Source organism: Cebus imitator, unplaced genomic scaffold (assembly GCF_001604975.1).
Source record: "Cebus imitator isolate Cc_AM_T3 unplaced genomic scaffold, Cebus_imitator-1.0 Scaffold90, whole genome shotgun sequence".
NCBI classification, from domain to species: Eukaryota; Metazoa; Chordata; class Mammalia; order Primates; family Cebidae; genus Cebus; species Cebus imitator.
Window position 1 is genome coordinate 4640150 of NW_016107405.1, and position 25811 is coordinate 4665960.

The 25811-nt window shown below is 40.1% G+C and overlaps 1 protein-coding gene across 2 annotated transcripts in view; it reads left to right on the forward strand.

The window, feature by feature from the left end:
• The window catches only part of CAV1 (caveolin 1), a 36582-nt gene extending 11295 nt beyond the window's left edge, over nt 1–25287 (forward strand). For both annotated transcript variants that reach the window (XM_017535054.1, XM_017535055.1), the window contains exon 3: nt 23060–25287. In XM_017535054.1, the coding sequence (XP_017390543.1) occupies nt 23060–23401 (342 nt within the window). In that variant the 3' untranslated portion in view covers nt 23402–25287. The remainder of the gene's footprint in view (nt 1–23059) is intronic.
• Nucleotides 25288–25811: the final 524 nt, after the last annotated feature.

Consider the following 25811-nt stretch of genomic DNA (forward strand, 5'->3'; position numbering starts at 1 on the left):
GGATTCTTAGATACTGTGCTCTAGTACCTCTCTGTAATAAGCCATGATCCCTGAAGCCATTGGTTTGGCCATAGTGTGGAAAAGATGGTGTCCTCACACTGGGTGAGCAGCTTATGGCAATTCCAGACGTGACCTCTGTGGGGAGTAACAGGTCTGAGCTTCTAGGATAAGGCCCTAGATTTTGGCAGGTCCTTTGAGGAAGGGGAAGGGCCAATGTAAAATCCCAGGCTTCAAGGAATGGGGATGCTGGGCAGGGAGGATTAAGCTCCAAAGACCAGAAATGGGGTACAAAGTGTGGGTGTGGCCTCAGTGATTAGAAGTAGAAGGAGACTCTTTGCAGTGCTGGCTAAGGTTGAATCACTTAAGTCTTTAAAGTGCCCCTAATCACCAAGCTGGCCAGAGCCGGTGGGGTGGAGTTGATCCTGCCTGTATGTGTGGGGAGGGGTAAGCATGAGGAAAAGAAGCAGGTCCTGACAGGTACTTTGCACTAAACAGCTCCTTTTAAGGTTCTCAATTTGCCTGCTCAACTTCTATAGATATTTGTGTGGCCACACCAACACATTGTAAAAGCAGGAAACAATTGAGAAAACCCTGAGTTTTATGTTGGGAGGAGAAATGCCTATGGAATATGGCAAATAGTTTCTCTGAGACTTCCTCCCTAGTAATTACACATTTGTTCTCAAAAACAAATGCCAGAAGCAAGAAACAGATTTAACAGTGCATTTTACAAGGCACCATTAATCTCCAGGAAGAACAATTAAAATGTCTCACCAATCATGGTTCACTGTATAGCTTTTCTATCTTCTTAGAAGTAATATATGGCTGGAAATGGGCATAACAAATTATGTCAAGGAAGTGGAATTGTGCTCCTTAGATTTCACCACTTATTATTTTGGTTAACTTCACAGATCTCTCTTCCTTGCATGTTCTTGAGAGTGAGGCTTTTTAGTAGAAAGAGAAATTGTCTAAAACAGTTAATAACCACAAATTCACCAGACTATTTTGGGGTAAGCCCCTCTATTTCTCTAGGTCATATAATGTGCTATTCCAGAAAGGGTATTGTATTTGTCTGTTTTCACGCTGCTGATAAAGACATAACTGAGACTGGATGATTTATTTAAAAAAGAGATATAATGGACTCACAGTTCCACATGCTTGGGGAGGCCTCACAATCATGGAGGACGGTAAAAGGCACATCTTACATGGTGGCAGACAAAAGAGAATTGAGAGTCAAGCAAAAGGGGAAACCCCTTATCAAAACATCAGCTTTCGTGAGACTTATTCACTACCACGAGAACAGTATGGAGAAAACTGCCACCATGATTCAGTTATCTCCCCAAAAATGGGAAAATTATGGGAGCTACAATTCAAGGGTCCTTCCCACAAAATGTGGGAATTATGGGAGCTACAATTCAAGATGAGATTTGGGTGGGGACACAGAAAACCACATCAGACATTCAACCAATATTTGGGAAGCACTGGCCCTGCACCAGGCACGGAGCATGTCATGAGTTCTGCTGCACCACAGCCTGCTTGCCAGAACCTCAACCATTCACTGGAGCTCGCCTCTGATATCGAAGCTTCCTCGGAATCAGCCATCTCTTCTCCTTGACCCTACAATCCTTTGTTTTTATCTCTGTTGTGGTGTTCATCAAAGACTTCCACTATTCTGCTTCACTGTCCTTCAGTGTCCTCTCTTCTCTTCCTCTGTTCTCTCCCCGAATTTGTGCCTGTGTCCTTCAGAGCAGGGCAATGGCACCCTCACCTCTGTGGCTGCCCAGTGCCCCATGCAGAGCAAGACATGATAAAATAGATGCCGAATTCAGTTGACACTCTGAAATTCTTTTTAAAGTAAGTTAATGTGTGCTTTGAATGAAAAGACACAGTGGGATTACCTTACTGAGTGTCTTCCTTCCTTTGCCACTTGGTCCCTATTGGTCACATTCGAAAAACTTGTTGAAAAAAAAAATTCAAGAACTTAATAAATAAATTCAAAAACATTTCGTCTATTTACTTAAAGAGAAAACATATTCTAATATGTGTGTATATTTAAAATATTTGTTATTAAGACTCTTAAAAAAAAATCTCCAGGTTTAGGAGGACACAAATACATCTCTCCTAAACCTTCCAGTAAGCAAGCTGTGGCATGTAGATGATCTCCTGGGGTCATGGAGGATAAGGCTAATCTCCTAAGTGTCTGGCAGACAGGACAGGCAAATTCCCAGAATGCCAAAATATATTATCAGCTGCTGTTTCACATTGCCCCTAAGTCCAGAAGCGTGGAGGCTGGGGGCTGGGTCTCTGGCCACTGGAGAACTCCCCTGTCACAGGAGGGATGGAAGGACTCCCTGTTAAACCTGTCTATCCCCACACAATGGCAAGATTCAGAGGAATGACTAGATTAGGGAATGGCCCAAAAGAAAAGTTCAAAACCTCCCATACCTGGAAGGAGACCACAGCTTTGAGAAACCCAAGCCTCTGCTTCCTTCTCTTTGACTTTACTACTTCTAGATCCAAGTACACAGAGCTCTGAGATTTTGCATGCTAGGAGGTGGTAACTGTTAACCCACTATTCCAATAGCACAGAAATTTGGTTTTGCCTCAAAAGTGGTTTCTTATAGATCTCAGATCTCTTTTCAGATAAAAGAAGAAAACAAAACAACAACAATAATAACACATAAATGACTCTGAAAGAGTCAGACACTATTAATTCCATTATTGGTATCTGTGCCAAGTGAAATGAATGTTAGCTCTTTTCCCAGATGTGTTTCCTTCTTTTGTCTCCTATAATAGGAGAAGAATTTACTGTAATGATGTAAGACTCATTAATTTGACCCCAAACATCTTTCCTCTCAACAGGCTAAGTATAAAATACCAGGATCATTATTCAGTTGAGAATAGGTAAAACTAGGAAGTAGCCATCAGAAGAGTAATAGGCTGTATTGTGAACTTTGGATGTAACTTGTTATCCAACATACAGCCAGCATCACAGACCTAGCACATTTAATATTTTATCAGAAACTTGCGTGAGCAAGTTAAGAGGACTCTCAACTTAAAAATGATACCAGTTACAATGACCTTGTTAACATCTGTGATAAAAATAATATCAAAGTAATTTAGACAAATTACAATAGCCCCTAAAAATAAGACAAAGTTCAATACAAAATAAGATGATGTTAAAGGACTTGAAATAAAACAGATTAAGTAGGAAACAAATAGGTGAGCATATAAAAAATAAGAAAATACCAGGAAAGGGTTGTCATTTTTGTGGGAGCCTGTGATGTGGAAAACCAAGATGCCTGGTGAGCAAAATGGATATGGAAACCCCCCTTGTAATAATTCCACAGCCCCAAGGGGCCAAGGTCTCCAGGTTAAGAGTTACTTTTGTAAACACAGCCATAGATGAACCCACACACCATTCCTTGAGTAACTGGGGACTCAAAGTAGCTCTGTCAATTGTTCCAGAAAATTAAGCATCAAAATTATTTAATGATATTTTAAAAGCATAATGAAATATTTAAAGAAATGTCACATATAAGATTCTCTACCTTATCTGCTATTGGTCAGACTTATTCAGAATAGATTTCTGTTTTGATCTTAAGAGGAAGGTAGAGATTCTGGAGAAGCCTTGGGGAAGAGCTAAAGGAAAAGAATAAGGAGTCAGGAGGAATCTCCAGGTAAGGCTGGGAGGGACTGTTTCGTGTATGTGATTTATTGGAAAAGTTGGAAGGGAACATGGAATAACAATTACCTTTGGTTATTGTTAGGTTAGTATGAGACTTACAAGAAAAACACTGCTCAGATGCAATCACCATTCAAGATAAGAAATAAGAGGGAAGGCTGGAACATTTAGCTTTTTATTCAGAAAAGTGTTAGGTGGGCTGAGCGTGGTGGCTTACACCTGTTACCCTGGCACTTTGGGAGGTCAAGGCAGATAGATGGCTTGAGCCCAGAAGCTTGAGGTCTGCCTGGATAACATGATGAAGCCTTGTCTCTACAAAAAATACAAAAATTAGTTAGGCGTGATGGCATGTACCTGTAGTCCCAGCTACTTAGAGGGCTGAGAGGTGGGAAGATTGCTTGAGCCCAGGAAGTCAAGCCTGCAGTGAGCCATGATTGTGCCACTGCATGCTAGCCTGGGCAACAGAGTGAAACCTTGTCTCCAAAAAAAAGTGTTAGGTGATATGAGAGAACTCCCAAGTAATGAGTGGATAATCCCAGGAATGTGTCACCAGAGGTTATTTTGTAATAGTCATGTGTTAAATTCCTTATTTGTCTATATAACTTCTCAAATCCTTCAGTCTCTACAGTTACAGTTTGGTGCATAACAGCCTGCACACACAGCCTCATCATTAAACATAGATATACATATGAACACTTTCCCGTATGCCAGCAGGATACCTGGTTTGTTTAGGGGGGAAGAGGAATTGATGTGGCATTGTTTCAGTAAGTGGTTGAGAGTGCAAGTGGTAAACATCGAAAAGTAGAACACTGCAAAATGCATGCATTGTATGTACCAAAAGGTCAGCATGAAGCATTATCTGTATGGCAAGCCTGCCCATCCACTCCCTCCTACACATTGCATATTCACACAATTTTGCAGCCTGTATAAACCCCTATTGTGATAGAAACTCATGAAAGAGTGTGGCCTCTGCAAAGGCTGGCTATTCTGTGAATTTAGACCAGTGGTTCTTCACCCTGGCTGCAAATCATCTGGGGAACATTTAAAATCACTGTTTTACACATCCCAGCCCTATAAACTCTGATTTAATTGGTCTATGGTGGGGCCCAGGACTCCGTATTCTTTTTTAAGGCTCTCAGGTGTTGCTAATATATAGCCAGAATTGAGTGTGGTTTAGACTCTTAGAATTTCTTAATAATAAAACCCTCCATCATGATAAAACTTTCAGGTCCTTAAGGGCCACAGTGAAGTAGTTATTATTTCACTGTATCCTCATTTGGGGAAGTCTTTGGCATTTGTATTGGAATATGACATTTGTCACTCAAATTTCTATGACAAAAAATTCTTTCTTGCACACTGCTTTAGCAACTACATGAGATATACTTTCTACATAGCATAAATCTCATATCACTTATGTAATCCAGCTCTGTGGTTCCTTCCTTTCCTTCGCCTGTTTATTTTTAATTCTCCCCAAGAGGAAGCTTAGCTAGTCAGAACACCAGAGTGTCATCCCCCTCCCCCTTTTTCCACCTGAGTTCATGGCTTAGACATAATAGGAATGGAGCTGACAACATGCACTAGTTTTATTTTCCAAATTATGCAGCAAAATTCTCAAAGTGCCAGTGGCCACAGAGATCTTCAAAGGGCCCAGGGACAGGCAGACATCATTATTTCTCTAGCAGAAAAGAGGCCTTAAGTTACTGAGAAGATGCCAGTCACTCCTCAGAGCAGACAGGGAAACTGAGCCTCAAAATAAATCTGAATTCCGGTTCTATCTTGAACATCGACCTCCAGGGTCATGTTGGGCCTTGGGAAAGGCACTTACACTCTGAACAGGAGTTTCTTCATCTATAAAATCAAGAAGTAGAAGCAGACAATCTCTAAGTTGCCTTTATTTATAAATTTCTGAGACTCCAGTTGACCAGTCTTCATACAAGAGTCAAAGCCTGTAAGAGTACAGAAAACTCACACAAAGAGATGGTGGGAGACCTTTCATCAAGGGTATTTTTATTACCCTCTTCCTAGGTTTTACCAGTTGGCATCCTCACTGTTAATATTCAAATTGTGGGATTTAATTAAATCATCTTTGAAATACCAAGGTATCAACAGATGTCATACTGAATGCAAATGGACCACAAATAAATATTTGGTACTGAAGAAGGTCAAGAGCTAGAGTTCATTTCCCATTCTGATCTGGGCTTAGAACTCTGTGGTCTTCCCTTTGATCGCTCTTGCCGCCAAATTGGCTGTATGTGCTCCAAGATGGATCAGAAGATCAGTTCCAAAGTTGGCTACAAACTTTTGGGTTTTGGGCTTTTTTTTTGGGGGGGGGGTTGTTTTGTTTTGTTTTCAACCAGCCAGTTCATCTTAGTTCACATGACAGAGACATACATAATTACTTGCAACTTTAGTTGGAACAGTGGTCTTAAGGTCTAGCTAAATAAAAAGTGCTCAGACTTTCTGAGTGCTGACAGTTGTCAAATTCACCTAGTGCATGTGGTTCCATTTCTATAGTTTGTTTGTTGTTTTTTTTTTTAACAGCCCATCTATGAGCAATAGGATCAGATGACTAAGAGCTACAGGGCAGAAGCACTATTACGTTGAGTCAGATTTTCCCATTACCCAGCTGTAAAGAGTTTGTTTCTCTCTGACCCATATAAAATTTACTATTTAGGCCCCTGCATGATTTTAATCCTATCACTCCACACCCCAGCCATATGATTCTGAAGGTAAACATGAAGGTGTTTGAATTCCAGACCACCTAAACATTCTTAGGGAAATCATCATGTCTGTGGGTAGAGCTATGCCAAAATCTGTAGGTTTAAACTCAAATTTCATGATAAGCAAAAACTGAACTAATTTGTCTTCCATTTTATTCACTTTTTTTACCAAAATTATGCTTGGATTAGAATAAATAAATTCAATGAATGAATGCAATTACTATTTCTTATGCCAGATAATAACACATTCCAAATTCTCCTTTCCCTAGCAGATTTTATCAGGTTACTGCTCTTGTAAATAGGAGAAAAAGAAAAATATAACTTTGTAAATAGCAGTATTCACTAACTCATTCATTTATCCAACAAACATTAATTTAATACCTACTACATTCCAGGGAGCTTAGAGTCTAGTATCAAAAATAATAACCACACACACACATACATATACACTCCATTAAATAAGGATGTGATATGCTAGATAAAAAAAAAAAGAAAAAAAAAAAAAAAGTCCAAGTGAGTAAAAAAAGATAGCGGCTAGAAAGAAGTCATTGAAGAAAAAGCATTTAGGTTAAAACATTATTAATAACTCAAAGTTAGCCAAGTGCAGAGTGCTGAAGGAATGTTCCAAGCAAATCAACAGCAAATGGGAAGCTGTTTTTTGTTTTTCGTGTTTTTTTTGGTTTTAAAGAGCAAAAACTTTAATAGGCAAGATAAGAGCAAGGAAGAAGAAAACAGTTCCCCTGTACAGAGGCAGAGGGAGGGGGATTCAAAGAGAAAACCCTCTGTGGGGCAGAGAAGTGGTTGCTTATATTGGGATACTGGAATACTGGAGGAGACGGACTCTTTTTTCTTCCCTTTTCCTTTTTTTTTTTTTAAACAAACCCTTGTGTCGAGGGCTGACTTTCAATAGATCGCGGCGAGGGAGCTGTTCTGCTACGTACGAAACCCCGGCCAAGAAGCAGGTCGTCTACGAATGGTTTAGCGCCAGGTTCCCCAGGAACGTGCGTTGCGTGACGGGCGAGGGGGCGGCCGCCTTTCCGGCCGCACCCCGTTTCCCAGGACTGGGGGCACTCCGCACCGGACCCCGGTCCCGGCGCGCGGTGGGCATTTGTAAATTACAAATGCCCTCGATGTAGAAAAGGGTTTGGGAAGGGGCCGGGTGCAGTGGCTCACGCCTGTAATCCCAGCGCTTTGGGAGGCCACGGCCAGCAAATCACAAGGTCAAGAGATTGAGACAATCCTGGCCAATATGGTGAAACCCCGTCTCTATTAAAACTACAAAAATAAGCTGGGCATGGTGGCGCACACCTGTAGTCCCAGCTACTCAGGAGGCTGAGGCAGGAGAATCACTTGAACGTGGGAGGCAGAGGTTGCAGTGAGCCAAGATTGCACCACTGCGCTCCAGCATGGCGACAGAGGGAGACTCCATCTCAAAAAGAGGGTTTGGGGAATTGTCCTAGGAGAAACCCTCAAGATTCCAGTCTGAATTCTAGAGAAGAGTGATTTAGAGAGGCAACTACGAAAATGACTTCCTTTATTACATTAAAAGTAAGAGAGTGCACCACAGAGGAAATCACCCCTCCTTGGTAATGATTCCTGAGTGAGCCTGAGAAGCCAGAGACCGTGTCTGTTTTATAGGCACTGTCCCCTTTTCCATTACCCATGGCCAGCTCATTGATCTTGTCCTGGTCCTGTTTCCTCATTTTAGTTACTCCATCCTCAAAAAGTAAATGCTTCATAAATATTGGATAAACGAATGAATGAACTCGCAAAGTCACAGTACAGCAAGCCAAAAGTACTTGCAAGAAATAAACAAGCATTCTAGGCTAGAAATATTTCTCAACTTCAAGTTGTATCTTATCACATCATATCCTGATTCTCTAGAGCGGTAGTTCTCAATCAAGAGAAATTTTTTCTTCCCTTTCAGGGAATATTTGGCATTGTCTGGAGATACTTTCAGTTGTCACAATTTGGGGGATGCATCTGTCTCTACTTGGGTAGAGAAACAGGGATGCTGATAATCATCCTACAGTGCACAGGACAATACCCCTACCCACACCCCAGTAATGAAGAATTATTGGACCCAAAATGTTAATAGTGCCCAGATAGGAAAGCCCTGTTGTAGAGCTTGGGGTCTGCGTCTTGACAGCCACGTTATACAGCATATGATACTAGACAGATGCATCCCCCAAATTGTGACAACTGAAAGTATCTCTAGACAATGCCAAATATTCCCTGAAAGGGAAGAAAAAATTGCTCTTGATTGAGAACTACCGCTCTAGAGAATCAGGATATGATGTGATAAGATACAACTTGAAGTTGAGTAATATTTCTAGCCTAGAATGCTTGTTTATTTCTTGCAGGCACTTTTGGCTTTCTGTACTGCATAAGGGGCTGTGATTATCCTTGCCTAGACTTTGCAAGAACCCTAGTGTATATCCTTTTCCTCATTTGCCATGCAACATTCAAACCTGCAGAGATTTATTTCATTCATTTTCTATGTGTTTAATAAACAGACTAGCAGCACTGGAGGAAAAAATATTCCAGCAATGAGGTAAGATGAAAGCTATTCGTAACCCTAGTTTGACTTAACTGAATTGTAGGAAACAACCTCTGCCATCAGGAAGTGTATTATAGAAACTGAAAAGAAGCTAATGATGTTTAAAAAGCTCTAGTTCAAACAAGTGTGCACGCAGACCAATGGATAGTCTGAAAATGATTAAGACATTTCCGTTTTTGTGTCTTTGACAGAAAAGAAAGAGCTTTTGTTTTCTTTAGTGTGGTAATCATTCAGATTTGTCCCATGACACGCCCAAAAGGTTAAAGAATAACAAACTCCAAAGTGTAAACACAGAATTTAGCGAGGAAGCCAGGCCTCTGGATGAATCCCTATAATTGCATATTTAGATAAAATAAGATTTTCTTACATTAAGCAAGATAAGATTTTTCTATTTAGGTTGGAACTTTCAACACTTGGAGGGGTTGTGGTTATTTCTCCTCAAAGATGGCAAATGTTAGTGCCCTGAGGTATCCCTCCTCTCTATTTAAGTTCACTAGCTAATCACACAGAATCCATACTATTGCTGGCTCTTCTGTGGCCTATTTTTACACTGTTCACTGTTCTATGTCACTTGTTTGGTAACACTCAACATCAACAAGTGCTACCAAATTGACACCAGAGGACAAAATGGAATCAAGATGTGTACAGCCTGCTTTGTACTAAGACATCTGCCATTAGATGTTTTTCATGATATGAACATGTGAGGCCATGTAGACAGGAGAGATGTCTCCAGATTCCTGCAGACTGCTCACAGCCAGCTGGTCTGCAGTGTGGTTTTAGGTACCCACCTGGGAACCCCATAAAAAAGAACGTGCAGGCCAGGCACAATGGCTGTTGCCCGTAATTCCAGCAATTTGGGAGTCTGTGGCAGGCGGATCACCTGAGGTCAGGAGTTTGAGACCAGTGTGGCAACATGATGAAACCTCATCTCTACTAAAAATACAAAAAAAAAAAAAAAAGAAAGAAAGAAAAATTAGTCAGGTGTGGTGGTGGGCACCTGTAATCCCAGCTACTTAGGAGGTTGAGGCAGGAGAATTGCTTGAACCCAGGAGGCAGAAGTTGCAGTGAGCCAAGACTGCACCATTGCACTCCAGCCCGGGCAACAAGTATGACACTCTGTCTCAAAAAAAAAAAAGTGCACAGGCTACACAAAGAGGTATGAAAATGTTCCAGAAATCCCAAATCCTATCCCTGAGTATCATTTTTGGTGACTTCCAAGGGAATGTGTGTGCATTTGCTAGGGCTTCCCTAACAAAGCATCACAAACTGGATGGCCTAAAGCTACAGAAACTTCTTGGGAAAAATTTTGTGATTCTGGAAACTAGACGTCCAAAATCAAGATGTCAGCAAGGCCAGGCTTTTTCTGAGGCCAGTAGGGAAGGCTTTCCTTGTCTCTCCTGGTTTCTGGTGGTTTGCTGGCAATCTTTGGCATTCCTTAGATTGCAGCTACATAACTCCACTCTGTACCCATCGTTAATGGCCTTCTGCCTGTGTGTTTTCACATGGCTGTCCTCATATAAGGACACCAGTCATATTTGACAAGGGGTCCACCCTACTCCAGTATGACGTCATCTTTACTAATTACATCTGCAATGACCCTATATCCAAATAAAGTCACATTCTGAGTGTCTTGGGATTAGAACATCAACAGAGCTTGCCGAAGGGGACACAATTCAATGCATAACAGGGTATAAACTAGAAATGGGTATCTTTGTTATCAGTGTAGGAAGATTTAGCTTACATGTTCAAAATGTAATACAAACCCCAGGAAAACTCATACTCCCTCCTAAGAAGAGCAAAAGATGGAGAAGCCAGATGGTTACCTTCAAACAAAAGAAAAGGAGGAATAAGATGAAAAGGAATTAATCCCAAAGTGGCTCATATGGAATGTTGGTGCAACTTTCTCTGACACATCTGTGCACTCATCAGCTAGGGCATCATCTCCCTGGGGCATATTTTATCACTGTGTGCCTCATGGTAGTAAACTCAGAAGCCTCATTGACTTGCTAGAGATGAGCTCACCCTTCTTGATTGCTTAATGGCAGAATACAAAGTAAGCAGTCACTGACATGGAATGATTTCAAGAATACCAAAAGGTTCTCCTTTTCCATCTTCCCAATACTGTTACTGACATCCCTGACCCTTCCCCACTTCTGGTTAAGGCACCTGGGCCAGAGCTCCTGATGTAGCAGGCAGTGCCCTAAGTATTTTGCATAAATTAACTCATGTCCAGAGCAACAACTCTTAAGATGTAGGTATTATCATACCACATTTTACAGATAAGAAACTTAGGCACAGAGAGGTTTAGTAGTTTAGATGAGATAACCCTAAGAAGCAAAGATCCAGATACCTCCATGCTGTTAAGCAGGATATAATGCTTTTCATAAGTGCTCTTCAAAAGCAACACAGTAATGGATTATCACATTCACTCACATCTGAGTGTCACCTTTTTTGGATTCTCTCCGCCAGCAGAGAATAAAGCCTAAGGCATCCTGGTTTCTCAAAGTGTCCTCCCCCGACCAACTGCATCAAAATTGGGGGTTGGAAGATGTACAAATGCCTGGACTCTACCCTGGGAGCACTGATTCATAATCTCAAGCCCCAAGAATCTGCATTTTAACAAGCATCCCCAGAAATTTCTTAAGTATACTAATGTATGGGAACCACTGACACTAAAGGAATGGAGCAAGGGGAACATACAATGTTATAGTGAACCAGGAAAAGCCAGAAAGACATGACAACGCAGTGAGGACTCTGGTAGCCAATAGTCAGTCAAATGCCCAGGGGTCCTGGCCAGAAGAGAGTTAGGTTGCTGGGGAGTGAGGGTGACACTGAATGTGGAAGTTTGAGAGCAGAAGGAAGCCAGCCAGCTACCTCTCTTGCTTGAATTACACCCCCTTTCTTTGGTGGAAATGATTATTTGCAGAGTGAGGGGAAACATGTTTTACAATTTGGATGGCAAATATGGATGTAGGCAACAAAGAGCAGCCAGAGCCCATGGGTTCAGAAATCCCCATGTGTTTCTGTTTGAATGAGAGGCTTGCATAAACAGAACAAGGAGTTTGGGGTGAGGTTAAAGAGAATGGTGTGATGGAGGGAGAACTGAATGAAAAACTGAGAGAGCAAAATCCTGGGTTTGTTTCAATTACTGATTACAACCTCCCTGAGGCTCAATCTCCTAATCTGTAAAATGGGAGAAATAATACCTGCCTTGCAGGTCCTCACACACAGGGCATGATGTGAATCCACTGAGGCATATAGTGCTGTATAACATGACTTATTGCTATTCCAAGGCCCGTAAGTGGCTCTTGTCTTGGAATATATCCACCACACTGATGCCTGCGTCCATTAATGACACATAAAGGACACTGAAGACAATGCTGTCCCTTGCTGTATGCACCATCCCTCCCACCCCTGCCAGAAAAGAAAACACAGTCACCTGAAGTAATTCTAAAGTACAAGTTATATATACACCTGCCTCTTTTCCTGCACAGACACATATACACAGACATGCACATTCACAGACACACACACACACACACACACACACACACACACACGAGAAAACATGAGGAAAAGTGGAGGCAAGAGGCACCAAAGGACAAAGTCACTTTTCTCCCCGTCCCTGCCCTGGCAGGGCAGGGCCTGGGCTGCTTCTCCTGCCTCCTCCCTGAGGCCCTCTCCTCATCATTTTCCAGTGTATATCCCCTGCTTTGGGGGCAGGTCTACACAACTGAGGTGCTTCAGGTTATGGGAGAAAACTCAAGCACAAAGCATGCTTTAACCTATATTTTCTAAATTGTTTTTTTTTAAAGGTAAAGACTTCTGAGCTTGAATTACCCCCTTGTCAGGGGGCTTTCCATACTGTCCAAGTGACCTAAGTGATAATCAACCTCCACTGTATTTTGACAATGGTTGTGGTATTTTAGAGCTATGGTGAATAAGAAAATCATTTAAAATAAAATGATTTTTATTTGTTTTATTTTAAATGAATTTTATTTAAATTTTAAATAAAATTTTAAAATAAAATTTAATTTAAAATTTAAGTGAAATTTTAAATCATTTGAAATAAAATAATAGGATAAAAGAGGTTGCCAAAAATAAATAAATACATAAATCAAAGTGTGCTTGTCATACCAGGCAAAGAATTAATAAGTGATAATACTATGGCTGGTGAAATGTTATATACAGCTACATCTTTTCAATGAGCATTTAGAAGAAATATTTATACACTAATTAATATGTACATAATACCACTAGGTATTATGGAGGATACCAGATGTTCACAGCAGACACAGACTTTGCCCTAAATCCTGGTCTTGATGTAGTCACTTATTAGTCAAGTGAACTTCCCTTCCCTCAGTGGGGAAATAAAAGACAATTCTTATTATGAAAATGATCTAGATCTTCACAAGTTTGTGAAGAGAAGCAGATGAGTGAAATAGAGCACTATCAATGTAAAATATTATGAGGCCTCTGTAATGACTGGGAAGCAACAAGAGGGAAATCATTTAGAAGACAGAGACTCTGGATTCCAAGCTGGATGCTCAAGTCAGTAACTGTAAGTCCCCTCCACACCCACAACCCCACACCCTAACCCTCTTCAGTTGCTCACAAAGGTAGATAAATACCCACCTTTTTGCCCTCTTCCATCTTGAAACCTTGGAAACGCTTCCTTCTGCAAGACGAGGTTACTTAGTATTTGTCACTCCAGTGTTCAAGCCCAAGAACGAGAATCAGTGCTCCTACCAGAAGTTTACATTTTTCCTAGGGATCTAGGTGGATATCCCTAGGAACCCCTGTCAACACAGGCATCTGCAATGCAATCCAGGCCTCCTATTTTCAGTAGGGGCTGCAAGAGCACTGCAGCCTTTTCCCCAGAGGTGCCAGTTTGGCCCAATAAAGATTGCCCCTGAGAAACACATGGGTATTAGAGCAAAGTTCCCATGTTCTGTTAACATTTAATTGTGCTATTTCTCAATCTCCTCTGCACCCACACACTCACACACAACATTTATTCCATCGACTTCAAAGGCAGCTCAACACGTTAAAAATATGTGTGGGAACAAAGAAGGAGTTTGAAATTGGTCTAAACCCTCTCTCTGTATGACTGGGTTTGACCCATACATTAGGATTTTACAAGTATGTATTTACATTTTTTTAATGCATTTGTTTATGCAGGATTTAGAATAATGACAATAAATCAAGATTTCTATCATCAATTTGTACGTTTTCATAATAAATAATCATCATTTATCCTTACCCAGTAATACATATTTATGGGTTTAAATTAGCAAAAGCCTCTCAAAAAGTAGCTCTACTCATTTATCCACCGGTGTCCAGATGCCATCCAGCACAAGGAGCTCCCAGAAAGAAGAGGGGAACAGACTAGGGCTGTCAGGAGTGGAGGAAAAAGAAAGGCATATGCAAAAAGGAGCTGTAATTAAATCCAAGGGAATATGGCACACTCTCGTCTTTTGCATGAGACAAAGGGCAAACCTGGTAAAAATACAGTTACCCAGTCCCTACCCCAGAGAGTCTGATCTGAGTCTCAAATGGGGCCAGAGAATCTGGATTTTAACAAGCACCCTTCACCAGGTGATCCTTTTGCCAAGAACTCCTGAGAAATGAGAAACCTGCGCTAGTGCTGAATGAAGCATTATATTCCAGGGTTGAAGTTTGGTGATCAGTTTTCCAGATAGAGCTGGTCATTTGTCTTTGGTGCATACCTGGGTATAAATCTAAACCACTTCAAGTATTTGGGCTGATATTTCAACCCAAACACTATCTATAGCCTAATTTTTTTCTTATATTCTGTTTGGTACGAATTGTAGAAAGTTGTAAATGCTATATTTCCTTCTCATCTATTTCTGGACTTTGTCCCAGGACATCTGATAGACATTCATTGCATACATTTCTCTGTAAACATGAAAACCAAATTGTCTAATAGAAAAAAACAATAAAATAGAAAATAAGAAATCATCATCAAAATAAAAGTGGTTTGTTTTGGAATTATATTGTCTAGCTACATAACAAATCACCCCCAAAACTGAGTCGCTTAGCACAACAAACTGCTCCTCTACAGTTTCTATGTATCAGGAATCAAAGTGATTTAATTGAGTGGTTCTGCTCAGGGTCTCTCAGAGGCTGCAATCCAGGTCTCAGGGCTGGGAAATATCCATGTCTAAGCTCACTCGCGTGGCTGATGGCAGGATTCAGTTCCTTTTAGGCTGTCAAGATGAGGGCCTCCGTGTCTCAGTGGTTGCTAGCCAAACCCCTCTCTCAGTTCCTTTCCACGTGGGCCTCTCCACAGGGCAACTCACAACATGGCAGCTGGTTTCCAGTAGAGCAAGCAAGGGAGAGACCAAGACAGGCAAGCAAGATGAATGGCCCACTCTTTTGTAACCTCGTCTCAGAAGTGATACCCCATCACTTTTGCCATGTTTTATTATTTAGAAGGAAATCACTAAGTCTAGCCCACATTTAGAGGGATGTCATTACACAAGGGAATGAACACCAGCAGAGAAGGTCATTGAAAGCCATCTTAGGTGCTGTCTATCACATCTAAGTGTGATTTTCCTAGATGAAAAGAATATATTAATTTGTTTCAGTCTTAGTCAATGTATCATCCCATTTGTGGTTTGCTAAAACTTATATCAATGTAAAGCAAACATTTTCTGATACAGGTTAGGCAGTGTATTGCGGTAATAGTGTCCAGTAGTGTTGAAAATATATGTTGAGATCAGAAATTAAGCTCATGTTTCTAAAAGAGGAGATGTACGACTACCATGCAAGCCAGCAGGTAAGAGTGTATTAAGAATGCATTCTGCTACAGGTAACTAAAAACCTAAACAGCTGTGGCTTAAAAATAAAGGTATTTCTATGTCACATAGGCAAAAGTCTAGGGGTGGGCAGCTTCTGGCATTGCTTCAGTAGCTTGATAATGGCAAAAGCAGCATGTCTCCTATTTTTTTGGCCTTTTAATCATGCATGTCACCTCACAATCACAACACAAGCAACTCCTCAGATTCTAAGCAGGATGAAAAGGGCAAAGAGAGTTTGCCTCTGTCTCTTTTCATAAGGAAGACAAAGCTTCCCTGGAAGTCCCCTCTAGCAGATTTCACTTAGATCTCATTGGCCAGAACTGAGTCACATGCCTGCCTTAAACCAATCACTCGCCAAGAAGACTAACCTTACCATGGCAAGTCTAAACCAACTGTGACTCATCTCTGAGATCAAAGGATTATTGCCATTACCTGAATCCATCAGGATCCTGTTGGCAGAGAAGTAGAGTTGTAAATTTTGGGCAGGCAGCAGACAAGTCTTCTGTAAACATCTTAGGTGGTGTTTTTTATGTGTTCTATATATCCAGTACAATCATGATATTTACTGTCTACGAAGATATTTTTCAATAGAAACAGAATGTGTAAGATCATTACTTATGAAATCTATTACGTGCTTAGGGTTTCCTTCTTGAAAATTCCTTATTCAAAATAAAATGTCCAGATTTTGAGACCCAAAAAAGATCCTATATTTTAAAAATCCTGTGCACATATAAACTGTTTTTCAAATATTGCCTTCAGATACATTGAACAGAATGAAATCCTCTGAGATTTACTACATCAGCCAAGTACTATCAAAACACAACAGGACAGATTGCTTTTCTTGACGTCTGCTGCTTGATTTGTGTTAACTCATGTTTCTGAAATTGTAGTATTGTAAACCAATGCTGTACAAAGGTATTTCACGTCATTTATAAAAATCTAGTAATGTAAACTGTTGGCTCCTAATAAAGCATCTACTGAGACACAAAAATATCACTGAAGTACATTTATGCCTTTGATCTTTAGGTCTGTGTAATAATTCTCTCCAGAAAGGCAACTTATTCCATAGATTACAGAACAGACAGTTGGTTCTTGGAGGAGTAGCTCAACCTCATCTGAGGCAGCCCACTCTAAGAAACTGATGGCACCTACACCTCTTGGGCATTAGGTTTTTACACAAATTTTTAATTCCTGTCCTGCTCAAAATCTAAGCAATCACATAAAGTACTGCTCCAAGCAAGACCAGCCCTTGTATAAGGGCAAGTGGAGTCAGTCCCCTGGGAACTGGGACTCGGGAGTCACTGTTTCAATGAGAGATAAATCAAGCTGATGCTAAATGTGAATAATGAGCCCATTAAGGATTGTGAGAAAGAGGCACCATCATCCACTCAACAGTAGACCTGTGGGACCTCTTGATAGCCTCAGGATGTTTAATTTCAGACACAGGCATCCGGAATGTAGCAGCTGGAGTGATCAAGGATGTGTGATGATAGCAAGCAGTAGTAGAAGAGCCCAGGAGAGTTTCTAAGTCTGAGTTGCAATCCTGTGCTGCCATTAAATGGGAAGGTACTTGGTCCAGTCATCTGACAGCTTTGGTCATCAATTTCTGTATCTCAAATGTGACTCCATTGCTTTAAGAATCCCTTTAGCTTTAAATATCTGTGAATCTGCTGAAGCAGCTATGCTTTGATTGATGTGGAACTCCGAACTCCCTTAAATAGAAGGATCAATCATTTAGTAGAGTTTTGTTGGATTCAGTACATTCTGAATACATGTCAAAATATACTTGGATTTGTAAAAAATATTCCTTCCTGGTTTTTTCACCATAGATAAATGTACAAAAAATGTTCATGTTCACACTATAGAAAGAACATTTCTCATAAACTTTCAAGTCATGCCTTAGAAAGCAATGAGAGATTTAAAGGAGACCTAGAGATATGAATGGAGTAAGTAGAGAAGGCACATGGGGAAGGTGATGTAACTTCCTAGGGAAAAAGTATGAAGCGCAAGGCTGGACATAGACCTGGGAATCAGGAAATTAGAGTTCTAATTTTAGCTCTTCCATTAATTCACTTTGGATCTTGAGAATGCCTGTCTCATTTTAATCATTCTGTGCCTCAGTTTCCATATCTGCCAATTAGAGGGTCCCTGGCTGGGGACCCAGGATTGTGAGAACGTACCATTCAGAGCCATAAAAACACAATCAGGACCAGTAATGCAAAACATCCTAGGTTAGATGTCTTATCTTAAAGTGGAAACATTAACAAGAGTAATTCCTTTAATGATCAAAATGGGAATGTTTTAGGAAGCATATCTATCTGGGTGAAAATCAAGCAAATAAGACAATTGTAAAGGCTTGTGGTCTCAGGAATACAAAGGCAAAAGGAGCACAGAATTGAAATATGACAAGTTCTAGCTTTGTCACTTAGCATCTGTGTGACCGTGGGTAATTTATTAACCCCCGGCAGTATTCTCATCTGTAAAACGGGAATAATGACATGCATTTCAGTGGGTTGTAGTGAAGATAATTACAAATGGAAGTTAGTTCTTTTGAGCTACTGGTGGGGTTTAAATTGACAGCCCTATGTGCTCTGCAGCTGATAGTTCCTGTTATTACAATTGTCTATTTAAAAACCTAGTCACAGCGGGTGCAGTGGCTCATGTCTGTAATCCCAACACTTTGGGAGGTCAGAACAGGAGAATTGCTTGAGCTCAGGAGTTCGAGATCAGCCTAGGCAACATAATAAGACCCTCCCCCTGCCAACATCCATCTCTACAAAAAAAAAAAGAAAATTAGCCGGTGATGCGTGCCTGTAGTCCCAGCTATTCTGGGGGCTGAGGTGGGAGGATTGCTTGAGCCCAGGAGGTCAAGGCTGCAGTGAGCAGTGATTGTGCCACTGCACTCTAGCCTGGGTGACAGAGCAAGACCCTGTCTCAAAAAAAAAAAGGAGGGGTGGGGGAAGGAAGGAAGGAAAGAAAAGAAAAAAGACCTAATCATCAAAAGCAAGAGATTTTTTTTAAGTGCTACTATTTATTGGGCGTTTACTAATCATATTGCTAGGCTCTACACCCATGCTAAATACTTTATATAAATTATCTCACGTACTCCTCTAATACTAATTACTGCTGTGTAAATGGAGGTAGAAGACACTAAGCTTTACTTCTGCCACTATTGTTCCTTTAACCTGCCTTGTTTTCTTTTTCTCAGCTGCACCTAATTGGCTATACTTTTAGTTTCCCTTTAAACCACCTTAAATTTTCAAGACTAAAGCAGCAATAACTGGATATATTTATATAACATGTTATTTTTGTCATGTTGCTTTGCACCCCTGGAGACCTACTCTAAATTCACTTGGATGTTTGAGGATAAATCATGCTCACTAGCAGTTTCTGAAAACGCAGTTTCACTGAAATTGCAAGCATCCAGAAATTTAGTAAGCAAGTTAAAAGAAAGTATAAGAATCCAATGTACTCGTTAAAAAATAATTTGAATTTAGGCTCAGAAAAATAGAATTATTATTAAAAAATCTTACACACTCATGTTCATAAATATCCTCACTAAGAACCATTGCACATATGGCATAACACTGTCCTCAGACAACATGCTGTGAGATTTGTTGCAGTTACCACAGAGTTAAATTTGGCAAACTCTTTTTTATTAATGTGTCTTTTAATTATGAAATAGCATACTCAACTTAGAGAAAGTTTGAAGAATATTTTGGAAAAGTGGTACAATATTGAAGAAAATTGATAACTTTCAGACCAGATTTAAACTACAAATCTACCTCTTATTTACTTGGACAATTCATTAGCATTTCTGAATATCGCTTTTTAAAAAAATAAATGGGAATACTGTATTATAGAGTTGTTGTGAGTTAAATGAGAGCAGTGACTGATCATAATAACCAGTCAACAAATGTTCACAAATCTTTCCCTCCTAGGAAAAGAATCTCAAGGCAGACCTGCTTTGGGTCTGCTCTGTAAAGAGGTAGGAATCCTCTGCTCCCAGTAAATTGTTTTCTAACCTTCTTTCGTAATAGAATATTTTTTAATAAGAGTAATGGATTATTTTCCATTATACATTCAAAATGTGTGTACTCATTTCAAGGCAGTCATAGATGGCCATTGCCCATCTTTTGACTACCTGCTGTAGTGTTTTAATTCTGCCTTCAAATCCTCTTACAAAACAAAGACATCTTTAAAAAATAAAACTTGCACAGAAACTTCATAAAAGTATTGACCTGATTTGCCACATATTTGCCACATTTTAAAACACACAAGTAAATGTTTACCCTGTGTCTAGATCCAAATGGGTGAAGAAAAAATAAGAGTGACAATAAATCTACTTAACCACTTATATAATTGTGGCCATACTGCTTGTTTTCACATTACGTTATTAAAACATTGGACACTAAGTCAAGAAACAGAATGTTCCACAAAATAAACTTTAAAAATTGGTAAGCATCACATACTTTTTCCAGAAGACATTTTACTGTGTCGAATCAAAGTGGCTTTTTGGCACTGAGCAGCTCCATGGAGTCATGGAAGTCCTCATTCCCTAATCCGGAGCCTGCCTGAGTTGCTGCTGGCAGTCATCTGCCTGTTTGGATTTCAAACTACATTAAATCCCTTCCTATAGCTGTCACTGCCGAGCAGTTGCACTGCCTCTGTCCTACCTTTCAGTTGGAAATTCTGTTTTTAATCCTATGCTTAAGTGTAGTTTATATAAATCTTTACAGAGGGATAAAATTTCCTGTAATTAATTGTTTGGGTGAACATTTACCTGGCAGAGCCTGCTACTGGGAAAGGGGCCAAATTTGTATTTCAGCTCCTATCATCCTCATCTTTGAACTAACCAAGTCCTGTGGATTCTTCACTTAGCATCTCTGGGACCCTCTTTTCTTTTCTTATAACCACCTTTCTAGTCTTGGCCCTTCAAACTTGAGTGACAGTGACAGCCTCCCTTCCTTGAATCTCTTTCCTCCTTTTCCCAGTTGTCAAACTTATCTTGATAAATTAGTGCATTGATTGTGGCTACATTCCCCTGCTCCCATATCTTCCATAGACACCAATGTCTGTATAATAATATCCAGTCTGGCCTCAGCCTGTCTTTCCAGCCTTGGTGACACAGGTCTGTTCTGCCTGTGACACTCACTGTGGCACCCTTGCTTGTTCCTGGGGCTTTGACACACTTCCAAGGTCTCTTTCTTCTTCCTCTCCAAATCATACTCAATTTCCCAAGCCCTGCTCAAATCTCCCACCTCATGAAGCCTTCTTGATGCCTCCCAGCTCATCATGATATAATTTCCTTAAGTAATTATGCTAATTGGGAATTTGAAAAATTATTAACCAATTGTTAACTAAACACCCTTAAAATTGCATGTGTAGGTGTCTTCGAAGGCAGTTAAATTATGTCATGTTCATTACATTGTACTGAGTGCCTCATATCCTTATCCATGTTTTGGGGTTTTACTTTTAAGTCAAGAAATTTAATCACATCCATTTGGTTTTCTTTAGAGCTATAGTTCTCAACCTTTTGTGTGATAGAGAAACTCCCAGAAGACATGTGAAAAAATCTCCTGGGTTCTACCCTTGAGAGATAATAAAGCCCAAGGAGAACCCAAATATCTGTGTTTCAGGTTGGCTCAGTGGCTCATGCCTGTTATGCCAACCCCTTGGAATGCCAAGGCGGGTCGATTCCTCGATCCCAGGAGTTCAAGACCAATCTGGGCAACATAGTGAGACTCCATCTCTTAAAACACAACTAAAAAAAAAGACATAAAACCATAAAAACCCTAGAATAAAACCGAGGCAAAACCATTCAGGACGTAGGCACAGGCAAGGACTTCATGACTAAAACAACAAAAGCATTGGCAACAAAAACCCAAATAGAGAAATAGGATCTAATCAAATCAAACTCCAGAGCTTCTATACAGCAAAAGAAACAATCATTGGAGTGAACCAGCAATCAAGACAATGGGAAAAAATTTTGCAATCTACCCATCTGACAAAGGGCTAATATCCTGAATCTACAAAGAACTGAAACAGATTTACAAGAAAAAAACAGACAAACCTATCCAAAAGTGGGCAAAGGATATGAACAGACACTTTTCAGAAGAAGACATATATGAAGCCAACAAACATGAAAAAAAATGCTCATCATCACTGGTCATTAGAGAAATGCAAATCAAAACCACACTGAGATACCATCTCATGCCAGTTAGAATAGCAATCATTAAAAATTCTGGAGACAACAGATGCTGGAGAGGATGTGGAGAAGTGGGATCACTTTTACACTGTTGATGGGAGTGTAAATTAGCTCAACCATTGTGGAAGACAGTGTAGCACTTCCTCAAGGATCTAGAAATAGAAATTCCATTTGACCCAGAAATCCCATTACTGGATATATACCCAAAGGATTATAAGTCATCCTAATATAAAGACACATGCACATGCATGTTCATTGTGGCACTGTTTACAATAGCAAAGACCTGGAACCAACCCAAATGCCCATCAATGACTGGACAAGGAAAATGTGGCACATATACACCATGGAATATTATGCAGCCATAAAAAACGATGAGTTCATGTCCTTTGTAGGGACATGGATGAATCTGGAAACCATCATTTTCAGCAACCTGACACAAGAACAGAAAATCAAACACTGCATGTTCTCACTCATAGGTGGGTGATGAACAATGAGAACACATGGACACAGGGAGGGGAGCATCACAAACTGGGGTCTGTTGCGGGGGTGCTGGGGAGGGACAGGGGGTAGGGAGGTTGGGGAGAGATAGCATAGGGAAAAATGCCAGATATAGGTGATGGGGGAATGGAGGCAGCAAACCACCTTGCCATGTATGTCCCCATGCAACAATCCTGCATGATCTGCACATGTACCCTAGAACCTAAAGTACAATTAAAAAAAAAAAGATTAGCTGAGTGTGGTGACATGCAGCTGTGGTCCCAGCTACTTAAGAGGCTGAGGCAGTCAGATTGCTTGAGCCTGGGAAGTCAAAGCTGCAGTGAGCCATGATCATGCCACTGCACTCCAGCCTAGGTGACAGAGGAAGACCCTGTCTCAAAAAAAAAAAAAACCAAAAATCTGTATTTCCAAGATCCAAGTGATGCTGATGCTGCTGGTTGTTTTTAAGCATCTCACAAAGAATTAACTCATAAAAGCTAATACAGTATATGTCTATGGGATACTAAATAGTGAGTTTTTCTCTTTTCTTCAATTCCATGCTCATGTTCTGTCACTTCTTCCTTTTAGATTGACTTTGAAGATGTGATTGCAGAACCAGAAGGGACACACAGTTTCGATGGCATTTGGAAGGCCAGCTTCACCACCTTCACTGTGACGAAATACTGGTTTTATCGCTTGCTGTCTGCCCTCTTTGGCATTCCGATGGCACTCATATGGGGTATTTACTTTGCCATTCTCTCTTTCCTGCACATCTGGGCAGTTGTCCCATGCATTAAGAGCTTCCTGATTGAGATTCAGTGCATCAGCCGTGTCTATTCCATCTACATCCACACCGTCTGTGACCCACTCTTCGAAGCTATTGGGAAAATATTCAGCAATGTCCGCATCAGCTTGCAGAAAGAAATATAAATGACATTTCAAGGATAGAAGTATACCTGATGTTTTTTCCTTTTAATTTTCCTGGTGCCAATTTCAAGTTTCAAGTTTCTAATACAGCAACAATTTATGAATGAATTATCTTGGTTGAGAACAAAGAAATCACTTTCTCAGTTTTCATAAGTATTATGTCTCTTCTGAGTTATTTCATCTATTTTTTTGGCAGTCTGAATTTTTAAATTTTTTTCTTTACCTTTTTATTTGCATGTGGATCAACCATCACTTTATTGGCTGAGATATGAACATATTGTTGAAAGTTAATTTGAGAGAATTATGGAGAACTGGAGGGGAAAAAAAAGAACCAACAACCTCAACTGCCTACTCTAAAATGTTGGTCATTTTATGGTAAGGGAAGAATTCCAGGGTATGGCCATTGAGGGTACAAGTATATGGGCATATTTTCAGCAAACTCTTTTTCCACCATTTAAGGAGTTAGTGGATTACTGCCATTTATTTTCGTGATCCAGTAGGATCCAGTAATCCTTACAAGTTAGAAAACATAATCTTCTGCCTTCTCATGATCCAACTAATGCCTTACTCTTCTTGAAATTTTAACCTATATTTTCTGTGCCTGAATATTTGTTATATAGATAACAAGACCTAAGTGCCTTCCTGTTTTTCACAAATTTTTTTCAAATAGGGTCTAATGCATCAACATGCATTAGGTCAGCAGCTTCCCTGAAGACCAAAATTAGAATATCCATGACCTAGTCTTCCATGAGCATTTCTGACTCTGAGCTAGAGTCCAGTGAAGCTCGCATCTGGGCTTCATCATGTGGCATCTTTATCCATAGAGATGGTCGACAGTAGCCCAATGAAACGAATTAAAGTGGACCAATGGGGCTGAGCCCTCTGTGGGCTGGCAGGCATGGAAGCCAGCTTTCCCTGTCTGTCATCAGCTGAATGAGGTCAGCATGTCTATTCAGCTTCCTTTATTTTCAAGAATAATCATGCTTTTCTGAATCCAAACTAATCCATCACTGGGGTGGTTTAGTGGCTCAACATTGTGTTCCCTTTTCAGCTGATCAGTGGGCCTCTGGGGAGGGGCTGGAAAACGGAGGCCATTGTGTGAGCCTGTCAGAGTTGCTGCAAACATGACCCCTGCTCAGTAAAGCACTTGCAACCGTCTGTTATGCTGTGACACATGGCCCCTCCCCCTACCAGGAGCTTTGGACCTAATCCAAGCATCCCTTTGCCCAGAAAGAAGATGGGGGAGGGGGCAGTAATAAAAAGAATGAAGTAGTTTTGCTGGAATAAGTTCAAATTCTTCTGAACTCAAACTGAGGAATTTCACCTGTAAACCTGAGTCATAGTGAAAGCTGCCTGGTATATGCAAAAGCTTTTTATTTCTCCTGCTCATATTGTGATTCTGCCCTTGGGGACTTTTCTGAAACCTTCAGTCATGCTTTTATTTTATTATTATTATTATTTTTTTTTTTGGTACACGTATTGGAACTCCGCTTGATTTTTGCCTCTTCCAGTTTTCTTGACACTTTAATTATCAACCTGTTACCTACTTTGACTTTTTGCATTTAAAACAGACACTGGCATGGACATAGTTTTACTTTTAAACTGTATATAACTGAAAATGTGCTATACTGCATACTTTTTAAATGTAAAGATACTTTTATCTTTATATGAAGAAAATCACTTAGGAAATGGCTTTGTGATTCAATATGTAAACTGTGTATTCCAAGACATGTCTGTTCTACATAGATGCTTAGTCCCTCATGCAAATCAATTGCTGGTCCAAAAGATTGCTGAAATTTTATATGCTTACTGATATATTTTACAATTTTTTATCATGCATGTCCTATAAAGGTTACAAGCCTGCACAATAAAAATGTTTAACAGTTAAACAGTCAGCTTTACTGTTTTTCCCCAAAACAGGTGTTTATATGTCAGCGTCTGTGTGTGTCTATGTTTGTATGTAGTGAGCATGTGTATAGTGTGTGTATATGTTTGTAGTGTGTTTGTGGGGGGTAATAGCCTCCCACTTTAAAATTATTACCAAGTCACTTAGGATATTTCTGCTAAGGTCATCACCATTCATGAGTTACTTCAGATAAAAGTTATAATTAATAACAAATATATTTTTTAGCAATTTGCCCAATGTTTTATTATATGTCATCTAATTTGAGCCCCCAGCAAGCTTGGATATTAATGCTCTCACTTGGTAAATGACACAATTTGCATTCAGGGAGTGATGGCTTCAACTTTGCTATGCCTTAACTGGGTTTTAAAGAGGTATATTGCAGTCTCAATTTATGTTTGCTGCTTGGCTAAGTTGACAGGCAGGACTCCTGTATTAGGATTTTCCAGAGAAACTGAACCAATAAGAGATAGATGGAGATAGATAGACAGATAGATAGGATAGAGATAA